Source organism: Hordeum vulgare, chromosome 6H (assembly GCF_904849725.1).
Source record: "Hordeum vulgare subsp. vulgare chromosome 6H, MorexV3_pseudomolecules_assembly, whole genome shotgun sequence".
Lineage (NCBI taxonomy): Eukaryota > Viridiplantae > Streptophyta > Magnoliopsida > Poales > Poaceae > Hordeum > Hordeum vulgare.
This window is the reverse complement of record NC_058523.1, coordinates 536,934,229-536,946,556: the sequence shown is the minus strand read 5'-3', so window position 1 is coordinate 536,946,556 and position 12,328 is coordinate 536,934,229. Positions and strand designations below refer to the sequence as shown.

At 44.9% G+C, this 12,328-nt stretch overlaps 2 protein-coding genes across 3 annotated transcripts; one reads left to right on the top strand and one right to left on the bottom strand.

Moving 5' to 3' along the window:
- The first annotated feature begins 4,180 nt into the window (after positions 1–4,180).
- Positions 4,181–8,282, top strand: LOC123402459 (protein HEADING DATE REPRESSOR 1). The gene is made up of 4 exons (XM_045096385.1): positions 4,181–4,421; positions 4,528–4,637; positions 7,158–7,531; positions 7,796–8,282. The coding sequence occupies exons 2-4, from the start codon at positions 4,571–4,573 to the stop codon at positions 8,018–8,020; spliced, it is 666 nt and encodes a 221-aa protein (XP_044952320.1). The 5' UTR covers positions 4,181–4,421; positions 4,528–4,570; the 3' UTR covers positions 8,021–8,282.
- Positions 8,283–8,599: 317 nt separating this feature from the next.
- Positions 8,600–11,899, bottom strand: LOC123403655. Of its 2 annotated transcripts, XM_045097572.1 has the most exons (6): positions 11,539–11,899; positions 10,371–10,604; positions 10,072–10,245; positions 9,881–9,987; positions 9,399–9,661; positions 8,604–9,296 (listed from the first exon to the last, which is right to left on the bottom strand). In XM_045097572.1, exons 1-6 carry the CDS (start codon positions 11,713–11,715, stop codon positions 8,830–8,832), a joined length of 1,422 nt encoding a protein of 473 aa, XP_044953507.1. In that variant the 5' UTR covers positions 11,716–11,899; the 3' UTR covers positions 8,604–8,829. The 2 variants fall into 2 exon arrangements, with proteins under 2 accessions (XP_044953505.1, XP_044953507.1); XM_045097570.1 differs by having other exon boundaries at positions 8,600–9,296; positions 9,881–10,245.
- Between the last annotated feature and the right edge of the window lie 429 nt (positions 11,900–12,328).

The following is a 12,328-nucleotide window of genomic DNA, read 5'->3' as shown; positions in this document are numbered from 1 at the left end:
CTTGTTGGAAATGTGTTCCATCTTTTGTGCATCAACTTCTGGAGCAAGTTCTCAAAAACCACAAAAAAAAAGGAATTTCTCTAGCAGTAGTAGCAAGTTTTCATGAATGTGGTGTTACTGGTGTATTGTACCTACTTCTGGAGTAGCTTAGAACTTCTTTGCTATTTTTCTTTCTTTGTAGTACTAGTTCGAGCAGGGCGTTTTGGAGCTCGGGCTCGATGGTGCCATGTTTTTCAAAACCCCCCAAATCATCAAAATTCGTATTTTTATATTTCTAAAAAAGCTGAAAAAAATACGGATATACATGGAGACATTACACACATGTGTGCAAAATTTTAAAACAAAATACGTTGAAACGAGTTCTGTGTAAAAAAGACAAATTTGTGGCTTTTTAACACATCATGTTATTCATCCCAAAAGTACATGAATTTGCTCCTTTTGTATAGATTGCATCTTAAGGTATCTCATCCTGAATTTTTGTATGGAATTTTTGCACACATACAGTACATTTCATCCTTGTGTACTTGCATATTTTTTCTGATTTTTTTCAAACCGATAATTTAAATTTTGTTTTTTGTCAAAAATAAAGGGTGCAATGGAGCCCGAGCTCCAAAAGGCATTTTCGTACTAGTTCATACTAAAAAAAACACTGCCGAGGTAGGTGGGGGTCCAACTCATTCTCAGACTTTTCTGCCAGATTATTTGAATCTTGGGCCAAGGTTTGGTGACGCTTGAAGAAAAGTGGGAAGGCAGGCGTCGTAGTCTGGGCTTTGAGAGCAAGAAAAGTGCTGGGGGCTGATGTAGTAATATGGCACTGTAGTCCAGGCCTTGTATGGTGACGCTTTGCTGGCCCAGTCGAGTGAAACGGTGAGGCGTGCTAGTGTGGGGGCCCAGCGAGAAAAGGCAGAGCGTGCTAGCTCGGATTCCCTGACTTTTGGCATTCATGCATGCAGCGCAGCTGCACCGCATGCGAGGTGGCCGGCGGGGTGTGTCAGCGTCGCTTTTGCCAGTGCAGCGGCATTGGTTGGTGACGAAACTAGGAAACAAAGACGGATGATGCCGTGCCGGTGGTCGGTGACCTCTAACTTTTTATCCCCAAAACACACTCCGGATGCATAGAGAAAGGCAAGTTTTGTGACCTTCCTCCTATGTGGTTTTCAGTATAAACTGTGTTTTGTGCTGACATAATGCTACTCCTGGAAACCAAGTAAAATGGCTTGCTAAACCAAAAGCCAAGGAGCCTTTTTTTTTCTTCCTCCTGGAAAAACAAAAAGACTCGTCTCTAGGAAAGTCATATTCTACCCCCGAGCACAAATGCTCCCTCATGAACAGTAAAATGGAAATAAATAATAAAATAGTTCAAAACAATTTGAATTTTTTTCTTGTAAACATTAACAAATGTTTTACATGCGTACTAAAATTCAGTACGAAACAATATTCGTGGAAGTCGCAGCGAAAAAACAAAATCAACTGTCCAAATGTATCCAAAACTAGCATTTTTAGAGCAACGATTCTGCTTTTTTTCGGCACGACTTCCACAAATATTTTTTCGAGCTGAAATTTTGTAAGCATACAAAACATTTGTCAAAGTTTATCACAAAAAATTCAATTTTTTTGAATGATTTTAGTATTTTTTCGGTTTTATTGTTTTATGAGGGAGCATATGAGCTTGGGATTAAAAACTCCATCTCCTCGTCTCTGGCTTTTCATCTTTTAGGAGAGATTGCGGGACTAAAGGAACACAAAAGCGTGCGCACTTGTTTTCACACCCACCCCCCAAAAATGCTCCCTTCCCCTAATTTCATAAATGTGTGACGTATCTTCTATTCTTACATAGCTACTATCCACTACCTATTTTTTTTAGATATGCAACTATGCCACAAGAAAGTCATGGATGTAAATTATAAATCACATTCTTTTTACATTATTCTATGCATGCAAGCACCACATAATCAATTCATGTATGTTACTCATAAATTATTTTTTGTATTAGATCTTTTACTGAAAATATATGTGTTCATCAGTTGCACCATACTCATGCATGTTACTCGCAAGTTATTCTTTGTATTAGATCTTTTACTGAAAATATATGTGTTCGTCAGTTGCACCACACCTATGTATTTTACATTCACATTTTTATTAGAAATGACATTCTTTTAATAGGAATTCATTTTTTATTTTCATATCCATTGTATTATCTTTATTTTTAAGTTTACATTGGCTTTCCATTAGTTATAGATATTTTTTAGCAACGTGTATGCATTCTTTTAGCAAGTTTCCCGCAGTAACGGTCGGGACATCGTCTAGTTGGTGGCGCCCGCGACTCCTCCCCTTTCTTCTCTTGTCCGCCCTCGACGCCGCCTAGAAGGTATTTGCCTATTTGCTCGAGTTAGCCGAGGTGCATCTACGTCCAGCGAGGTACGGTTTTATCATGGTGGATGATACTCTCATATGAGTTGTTGAGATTCCCCAAAGAGAAAGTGTGGTGTAGAATAGAAGCACAATATTTTTCTCAATAAGAACCAACATTTAATGTCCATTTGCCCACATATGCTTGCTTGGTTTGAATTGTAGGTGTTCCAAGCTTTGGAGGCATTCAAGGTTCAGCACGAGGGCAAAGCCTTCCATCTCGTCCATTGTTGGACTATCATCAACGGGGAGGATAAGTTCAAGGCGCAATATGCCGTCCTCTTGGCGCGTTGGGGGTGGGGAGAAGCCGTGGAGGACCATGGTGACGGCGAGAAGGCCCAGTCGTGGGGGAAGACCAACTCGAAGAAGGAGGACAAGCGGGACGCGGCGTCGACCGCCTTGCTTGAAAAGGTGGAGGGCATGATAAGCAAGAAGGACTTGAGGGAGGAGAAGCACCGGCAAGAAAAGAAAGAGCAAATGCACACCTTTATGGAAATCCAAAGGAGGAGGCTCGACATGGACGCGGAGAGGCAAGCCAAGATGCTTGAGTTGTAGGAAGCGAAGCAAGCCAAGATGCTCGAGATCGAGGCCACGAATGCCAAGATCAAGGCGAAAGCAAGTGGCCCTCGCAAGCATGGAGACGGGCGTGAAGATCATGAAGGTTGATCTGAACACCGTGTCCTCGAGGAAGAGTCTATGGTTCGAGAAGATGCATGCCGAAATGCTCAAGTTCGACCAGCTTTGATCTGCGACGGAGATTACAAACCCTGTTGGCATGATCACTGGTCGACATGGCGTGGTCGAATCCCCACCCCTTTTGGTGTGCTGGCATGTGTGCCGGCCGCTGCCAAGTGTGCCAGCATGAACTGCGTGGTGATAATGTATGCCGGCCGCTGACATGGTGCCGACATGAACTCTTGGGCGTTGGCATGGAGGCTTTTTTAGTCTAAATGTGTGGACATAAAATGGGTCGCCCGCGTTGGGCGCACAACCAACCAAAAAAAAGCAGAAGGACACGGAACGGGTGACCGATCCAAACAAATAAAAAAAAAACGGACAAATCGTCGCCCATTTGGGTCGGACGATTGGAGTTGCTGTTAGGTTGCATTTTTGGCATCGATCAATGACAAAGCCGTCCGTCGGTGGAACGTATGAGACATGTTTAGGGCCCTCAGCCAGATGCTCTTAGGGGGTGTTTGTTTAAAGGGACTTTTTAGTGTAGGGACTAAAAAAAATTCTTTTAGTCTCATCTAAATCAAATAGGAGGGATTTTTAGGGACTAAAAGTGGGCATTTGAGACTAAAGGAAGAAGTCCCTATGAAAGGGTCTTTTTAAGATTTTTTTAGAACTTTTTCCAACAGTATCCCTACTTTTAGCATGTCATTTAATAACCTCTAGTACATTACTAGGGATAACATGATCTTTTACCATGTCATTTAATAACCTCTAATCCATGTTTAGTCTTTGAAACCAGACAAGTAGGGATTAGAGACTTTTTAGTTGGGACTAAAAAAAAGTTTTAGAATTTTTTAAGCAAACAGGGCCTTGGAGTTGGTCTAAGGTAGAGCCCTGCTTGCATTGCCCACAGAGGATCCGGAGTGGGGAGCGCGCACGGGCACGACTACTGGTTGTTGGCGGGCGGGTAGCCCAAAACGAAAACGCCCCTGTCCGTCCGTCTGTCTGACAGTCAGCCACAAGCGTGAACGGCGTGAGCACCGTGGTTCACCGGGCGACAGCCAGCGCGTCACGTCACGGGCACGGCTGAAAGCCACCGTCAAGGGCGCCAAGGAAACGGGAGTGGCTTCCAAGGCCACCGTTCCTTTCTTTCTCCTCCTGCTAGCAGCACCACGCCCACGCCCACGCCACGGCACGAGCACAGCCAGAAACCACCAGATAACGCACCGCACCGCACCGCACGCGACCAAACAAGCTAGACCGAGGCGGAGAGAGCGGCGAGAGATTGGGAGCTCCGGCAGGCGGCAGCCGGGAATCGAGCCGAGGAGCCCGCCGAGGTGAGCTGAGCTCCTGACCATTTCCGTCCGTCCTTCTTGACCCCGGATTTCTTCAGTACCAGACTAGCTGATGCGTGTTTGCCGCTCTTCTCTTGAGCTGCTGCAGCCTGCAGGGGGGGCATAGGAACAGATTGGAAGGGGCGGAGCGCATGGAGGAGCCGTCCATGGTCGACCCGCCGCGGATCTTCTGGAAGTCCAGGAGGAGGCCGTCGTCAGGTAGGGGCGCCGCTTCTTGCCGCTTCAAATCCTTTGAACAAACCTCTGAATCCATCCTGATTTGAACCGCGCCCTTTTATATAAAAATACACATGAGATAGTGTTCCTCCTTTACAAAGAAAGGAACCTGCGTTCCTCACCCATTCACCGTCTCTCCCACACCCGTGTTGCCGGTTTCCGCAAACTTCAGTCCAGATCTCCGCAAAAGCTCCCCTCACGCTTTCTCTCCTGGGGATTAATCTTGAGATTTGCTCCCGCCGTTTCTTTCTTGGAATTTGCACAGAATCGTACACCAGTTCGATTTACAGCTCGGGACCTCCTCCTGTTCCTCTGCAGAAAAACCAGCGGCTTCTTCCTTTTTCTTCCTCGGTTATTTCTAGGGATGTTCATCCGTTCCCGCAGTCCGCACGGCGCCGGAGCATTCCAGCGGTGAGATATTGCGTGAGGAAACGGATTGACGACCGCCACCCCACGCAGACGAATATACTACCACCAATACGAGTAAGAAAAATCGCAGTTTCCGCCCACCACGTTGGTCACGCGGCCGGCCGGCTCAACTGATTCTTCGTTGCATGTTTATAATTAATTAATCAACGGCGTCGCGCAAGCAAAGGTCGTTCAGAGCTTCAGACCATGGTTAGTTTGGGGGTAATTTCTCACAGAGTGGGTGGGTAGGTGGGTGCTGTGCTGCTGCAGTGCCCTTGCTTGCCTTCGCCGGCAAGATCTCTGCAGGTCGTGCGAATGTGCTCGCGCCAAGAAACCTATCCCCTTCAGTAACTTTGCTGTTGTTGGGATGAGCTTTTGAGGCCCCTCCTCCTCTGAATATTACTAGTATTCTGTCTTGGACAACGCAGCGAGATGCTCTCCAGGAGCAGGGGAAGCTTGGCTGTGAGGGCAGCGGCCAACGAGGCTGTAGTTTTCCTGAGAAAAAGAGGGCTGCAGTTTTGGTAATACTAGTACTAGATGACAGAGGGTGAGTGCGATAGGCTGAGATATCTATGGCCTTAATTCTCTGACTTCGTAGATAATGCCGATTGTTTATGTCGCGACCAGAGGCTCGAGAGATGCGCGTGTTTGGTGACCACTCGCGCTTATTTTAGAGTTCATGTCAGAATGTTACAGCAAGTAAGTTAATCTAATGGTACTGACCAAATTACCGTGTCTGAACCTGCCAATGTTGACCAAGTTAGATCTTGCAGGGAATTTCCTTGTATTGTACACTATGTGTTCTAAGCTGTTAGCTGTCGCTATCTATCACAGCCCTTTCTTAGCTTCGCTTCCTTGTCAAGGAGAGTGCATACAGCTTGTTGAAGTACACATCCAAGTTCCAAATGGCAGCAAAACTCACTCTCACCTATCATCACTCTACCAGTAATCCACTGAAAAAACTTCTAGCTGATCCTATTCCAGTGCCAAAGGTCATGTAAATAAACAAGAAACATTTCGATTGTGTTGATATTAATGCAGATAGGTGGAGGGCGCACCCCCCTTTACTATATTAAACAAGAACCATTTTGGTCATGTTTCCTTTTCAAGTTATTGATGTCAATGTGCACCCATGATTGAAACCATACCCCCTTCAGTAACTTGCTGTTGTGCAATTACCTTTTCAGTCCTCTTCCTCTGAATTCCACTAGTATTCTGTTTTGTGCGAGGCAGACGAAAGTCTCTTCAGGACGAGCAGTAACAACGCGGGAATTTCTTAGGACAAATTGACTGTGATAGACTGAGATATCTATGGTCCACATTGGCTTCGTATAATACTGATTGTTTACAGCATAATCTGAGGCTCGAGACAGGCGTGACCAGTCACGTTTATTTGGAGTTGCTGTCAGAATGTTACTTTCATTAGGCCGGTCTGATGATACTGACCAGATAAATTAGTATTTCCAAACCCACCAGTGTTCTTTGTTTTTATATATCTTCACCATTCATGCCGAATGATCTGAACCTGCCAATGTTGACCGTGTTAGTATAAACCGTTTGCTCGTAGTGCATAACTCATGAACAGATAAGAAGATAAATTGTTTCTACTTCTATCCTTTCCAGAGCTTCTTAGAATAGTCTGTTAATAGATCTTGTAGGGAATTGCTTGTACTCCCTCCGTTCCTAAATATAAGTCTTTTTAGATATTCCACTAGAGGACTACATACGGAACAAAATGATTGAATCTACACTCTAATGTATGTCTATATACATCCGTATGTAGTTTTTTAGTAGAAACTCTTAAAAGACTTATATTTAGGAACGGAGGGAATATTATACAATATGTTTAAGCTGTTGCTATCTATGTTTTGCTTCCTTGTCAAGGAGAGTAGATATAGATTGAATTACATCCAAGTTCCAAATGGCAGCAAAACTCGCTGATCTATTACTCCACCAGTTATCCACCAAAAAAACTTGCAGCTGATCATTTTCAAATTCTAGTGCCAATGGTCATGTATATTCACTGCATTTCGCTGGGGTAAATGTACTGACTAGTGACTCGCTCAATCTGACTTACCAATGTGTATGTTCCAGCAAATGGCCGGAGCTTGCAAGCACAAGAACATAACAACGAGGCTGCTGCCACAGAAGAGGCAGCAGCAGACAATCTTCCGGCTCAAGGAGAAGCCATGAAGATTGATGAAGTAAATGCAGCAAGCACTACCACAGAGGATGATGCTCATCAGGCAGATCCGATGGCTAACCTATCCGAGAAGCGAAAGGCGCTCTTCGAGCCCCTGGAGCCAATCAACGGCAAGCGCAGCTCCGCTGACATGCTGCTCCCACCACCGGACTTCGAGCCTGCGTCATATCCAAAGGGATGGCTGGTTGGTAAGAAGCGCAAGCTCGTCAATGTCGATGTGGTGGAGAGCATGAGGAGGATAGCTATCCTGGAAATGAACAGAAAGGTTCATGTTCTTGCTAATTGTTTGCCACCAAATGCTAGCATAATATCATGCTAGGTATATGCCATACTGTTTTTCTCTGGTAACTACATACATGACCGACGCCTGAAATAAAGCATGAAACACTAACTTTACCATTAACTTATGATGACCTGTGCATTGTTCCAGTGCAGCCAGGTAATTAGGCATTTTTATTAGAGTTGCCAAATTTGCATCATAGGTTGGTACATATTATCATGTAAAATATCTCGTAAAATGGCATGGCAGGACCGTGAAATCGGCGGGCTCAATGAACAGCTAGAGGAGGACTCCCGCGTGCTGGAGCTTCTGCAGAAGCAGCTCACGGACGAGCGCAGGAAGCGGTCGGAGATCGAGAAGGAGAACTCCATGCTTCAAGAGCAGGTGTCCATGCTGATGAGCATGCTCGACGAAAACGAAGCCTTCGACGAGGAAGGAGAAGAGGTGCCACCGCCTGACCCATCCTTCGATTAAGCATTTCCGAGAACTGCAGGTTCCCTTTTATAAGAAAAGGCATCTGGAGCACGTCCATCTTTGGGTACCAATTAGAGAGTATCCCGGAGGTTTCTATTGATCTCTTGTCTAGAATTCAATTTATATTATTTCGTTTCATGGTTTGCATTGTGTAGACGAAGGGTGCATGTTTTATTGTTCCTGTTCGTATCTAGGTTTGTTGCAGATGTATGGAGACATTTGTGACACTTTTTATTTGAAATGCAAGAGTGTGTATATGGTATTCTGATTTTTTTTTCATATTTCGAAGTCGCCATGACATCTGATCTACAAATGTGATCACCCGTTACTATTAACATGTACACGGTAGAAGATAAATGTCATGTCAAGGGGAAAACAGAGTAAAGATTGTGAAACATTTGCTGGCAGGAGAAACAATCCAAACACACCTAACAAGGCCAAAGTAACGAGATGCGGCTCAAAAAAAGAGTTAGCAAGATGCAGTAGCTGAATGATCTTGGAGTATTGGTATAACACTCCCTACTGGAGAAGCAGTTACTTCGTGGATATTTTGTGTGAAATTTTCCACATCGCCCGTCTTTGCAATAGCCTTGGTATCGGCTTGTTGGGAGATGCCGCCACATACCAACGGAAAAAGTACTATGAGAGAAATGCAGTAAGAACAGCGAAATGGGGTTGCGCAAATTTCAGTTGTTACCAAATGAGAGTCATGTAAGTTTACAGACAGGGGACCAAAACAAGTCTAAAAAGGAAGCCAAAGTTCCTCATGATTGAACATTTCCAAATCCGGAGTGCTAACCGGAGTTCTCTTAACCCTCTGCTATGTCGAACAAAAACTCTGACATAGATGGTATGCGCGGGAGGTTCTCCAACATATCCGCAAACTCCAAGGAATCCTTTCTAGCGATGGCAGACGGTCCTGTGCCACCATCCACAGTTCTCCCAGCAGGTGCCCGTTGTTCTTCGTCTTCGAAACAAAATCTGAGCTCCTCGTCAAAGGCATCATAACCTACTTCTCCTGCAACAATGGTATCATTGCGCTCAGGAACGGATACGGTGGATGGCGCCGTACCTTTCTCAATCAAATTGCAAAGCGAGTCCACTCTCGCCATCAGATACTTCTCATCCGCGGATGGCGGGCCATGTGTATCGCTTAAAAGGCTCTCAGCAATCTCCAGAAACTCTTTTGGCACGGCAGGGCTGGCATGATTACACAAACTGAGGTTCTTTTGTTCTTGAGCAACAATTTTTGCTTGGACATCTGAAGCGGCAGCACCTGAGAAAAGCTTACTGTTAAAGCAAAATAATCTACAAGATTATAAGTATGGCATGGAAGCCTGCGAGCGCTAGGACTTTGTCTGAAGAAGGGGATACTTACCTAAGTTCAATGGCTGATGATGCTTCACCCCATTCCTTTGGATCACTGAACAAGCATCCCATGGTGACACATGATGTGCGAACATGGATGAAGGGCCGTCACTTTCATTTGGATTTCCAAATATAGAGCTTAGGGTCCCAATAAATGGAGAATCAGATATGGTAATTGGTTGTCGGCTCAGCTCATTTAGTCGCTCATCACACTGAATAAGCTTTTCAAAAAATTTGCTCAACAAACTTGAAGAGCAACGCAAAGTATGCCTCCTGCATTTAGAGCATTTAAAAGTTAATTTCAGCTCAACAAAGTAAATGATAAAGTTGAATAAAACAGAAACAACTAGCGGCAATGTCTAGCAAAAAAAGCAATACAAAGTGCACAACACATTTACACCATAAATCACAGCGACAACTTGCAACTTTCACATCTGAACACCGATCTTTACGTGTTACTGTAGAACATCTGATAATGCACTAGTGCTTTACCTGTGCATGCTTGCTTGTCCAGAAGTGAAATCTGGTGCGATCTGCCATAATGTATGTTTTCTTGGTTGAGGATCGGTCTCTTCAAAGAAAATGGGTGGCCGAGACAACTTAAAAAAGAATGGAAACTCGGTTGAGGCAATAATAATTGATAGGTACGCAAACAAACAATAGAAAAAATCGCAAGAACTAACCAACAGATCCAAGGTGCCGTCTCCCTCCTCAGGGCAAGTTGCCTTTATAGCAGTAATATGTAACCACTGCAGCTCTATCTTACTCTTAAGACCATCGTTCAAAACTTCCCAGACAAGCTTATGCTTTGCATAGTAGCATTTTGCAACCAAATCACCTTCATACTGCGATGTGTACTATATAAAAGCAAAAAAAAAAAAAAAAAAAGATGTTTTGGTTAGGCAGTACTTATGGAAAGCTTCTAAATACTTCTTACACATAATAACATATATACTGAGTATAACAAGAGGAAATGGCTTACCTCCCAATTACCAATTTTAAGAAAGTTTGCAGCAAAATTTGAAGCTTTTAGTAGAGCCCCAGATTTGACATCTTTCCTTAAGGGGGGCTTGGAAACAATATTTTTCATGGTAGAACGGTCCTTGGTAGAGTTTTCTTTTGAAAGACGTCTCCCAATAAGATCTGCAAAAGATGGGCTCTTTTTCAATCGTAGACCCAGTGGGAGAGGTTCATTAATTATATCGACAAACATGTCCTGCAAAACATCATGTCTCTACTCAGAATAATGATCAATAAAAAGATATGGATTTCTATGTAAATAAACAGATACTATTATTAATCAAACACTGTCTAATTAGTTGGAGGGGTAGAAATATTATTAATCAAAACCTGTCATATCACATTTTGCAAAGTTTGCGGTAAATAATGAAACACATTTCTCTATATGCAGTCAATCTATCACCGAGAGAGTTTATTCAATTGGATTGGAGTAAAAGGAGCATGCACAAGTTATTTGAAGTTTTTTACTCAATATCTAAGATATCTAATTATGATTGTATGCAGTCAAACCTGAAATCGACAAGCAAAGTCATGTAATAAAAGACAAAACATTAACTTCAATACTTGATGTTTTTTCCCTCTTTCGATCAGTTGAACTTGCTATCTGAATTCGGCAGATGAAAAATAATGAGTATAATTTGAATTCTACACCAACTGCCAAACCTTTTTATCCCTGTATTAATAATATACTAAAACCCTAAACCACATCTACCTGCAGCAGAGGCAGAAGACGTGGCGGTATCTGCGCCGACCCAAATTCTTCAAAAGTAATATAACGCTATAATTTAAATTCTACGTCAACGACAAAATCTTCGCCATCGTCAGATTTAAAATACTAAAGCCCCAATCCCGCCAGTAAAGCATAAGCGGGGGTGTCCGCACCGTGCCTAATTCCTTAAAAGAAAAAATAACGGGTATAACTTGAATCCTACGCCAACGACAAAATCTTCGCGCCACGGTACTAAAACACTAAAACCCCAAACCCCATCTACCTTGAGTGAAAGGAGACGTAGTGATGGCTGCGCCGCCCCGAATTCCCCGAAAGAGAAAATGGGTATAATTTGAATTCTACGCCAAGGACAAAATCGTAGCGCCGTCATGTTAAAAATACTAAAACCCCATCTATATACCTGCAATGGAAGCTGAAGCGGCGGTGGCTGCACCGTCCTGACGCGCTTCTGAGTGGCCTCATTCCCGCCCCCTAACACTTCCTCCTCCAAGGCGCCCGCCGGCGACGGACGGGAGGCGACGGCCGCCGTGTGTCCTGCACGCCGCTTCCTCTGCGGCCGGCCCGGGGGCTGCCCCATGCCGACGTACGTACGTCCCTAAAACCCTGGACCCTAGGAGAGGAAGGTCGATCGGGATCGGATCAGATGGAAGAAGGGATGGCGACGGCGGCGGCGGCGGAGGAGGAGGAAGGGGCTTGGCGGCGGAACACGGCGCTGGATGCGGCGCTGCTGGTTATCATCTGGGACGCGGGGACGCGGCTAGGCTGGTTCACGTGAAGGCTGGTGGGGCTCGTGAAGGGTGGACTAGGTAGGCGAGGCACGGCGTGCCGCCGATCGGTTCCTTGTGCATCGCCGCACGGAACGGCCCCCGACGCTCGGCGTGCGTCTCGGTCGGTTGCCACCAGCTTAACGTCTGCACGTCCCTGGATTTGGAAGGGAATGCGCTAACGGTTTGCCCGGTCACGTTTGCGTTTGTCCCATGTTTCTCTCTTTTTTGGAAAGTTTGTCCATGTTTCTCTAGATGTACCTGGACGTGGATGCCTCCTCCCCATTTTGCAAGTATCCGATGGACAGGAGCCAAGTGGCTGCCACCCCGGGTCCCGACGTGGCGAGCCGTGGACGTTGATGAAGGACATACGGAGTCGAGACCATGCCAGGAAACACCGGTGTGCTTACCACGCCCTCGAAAGGC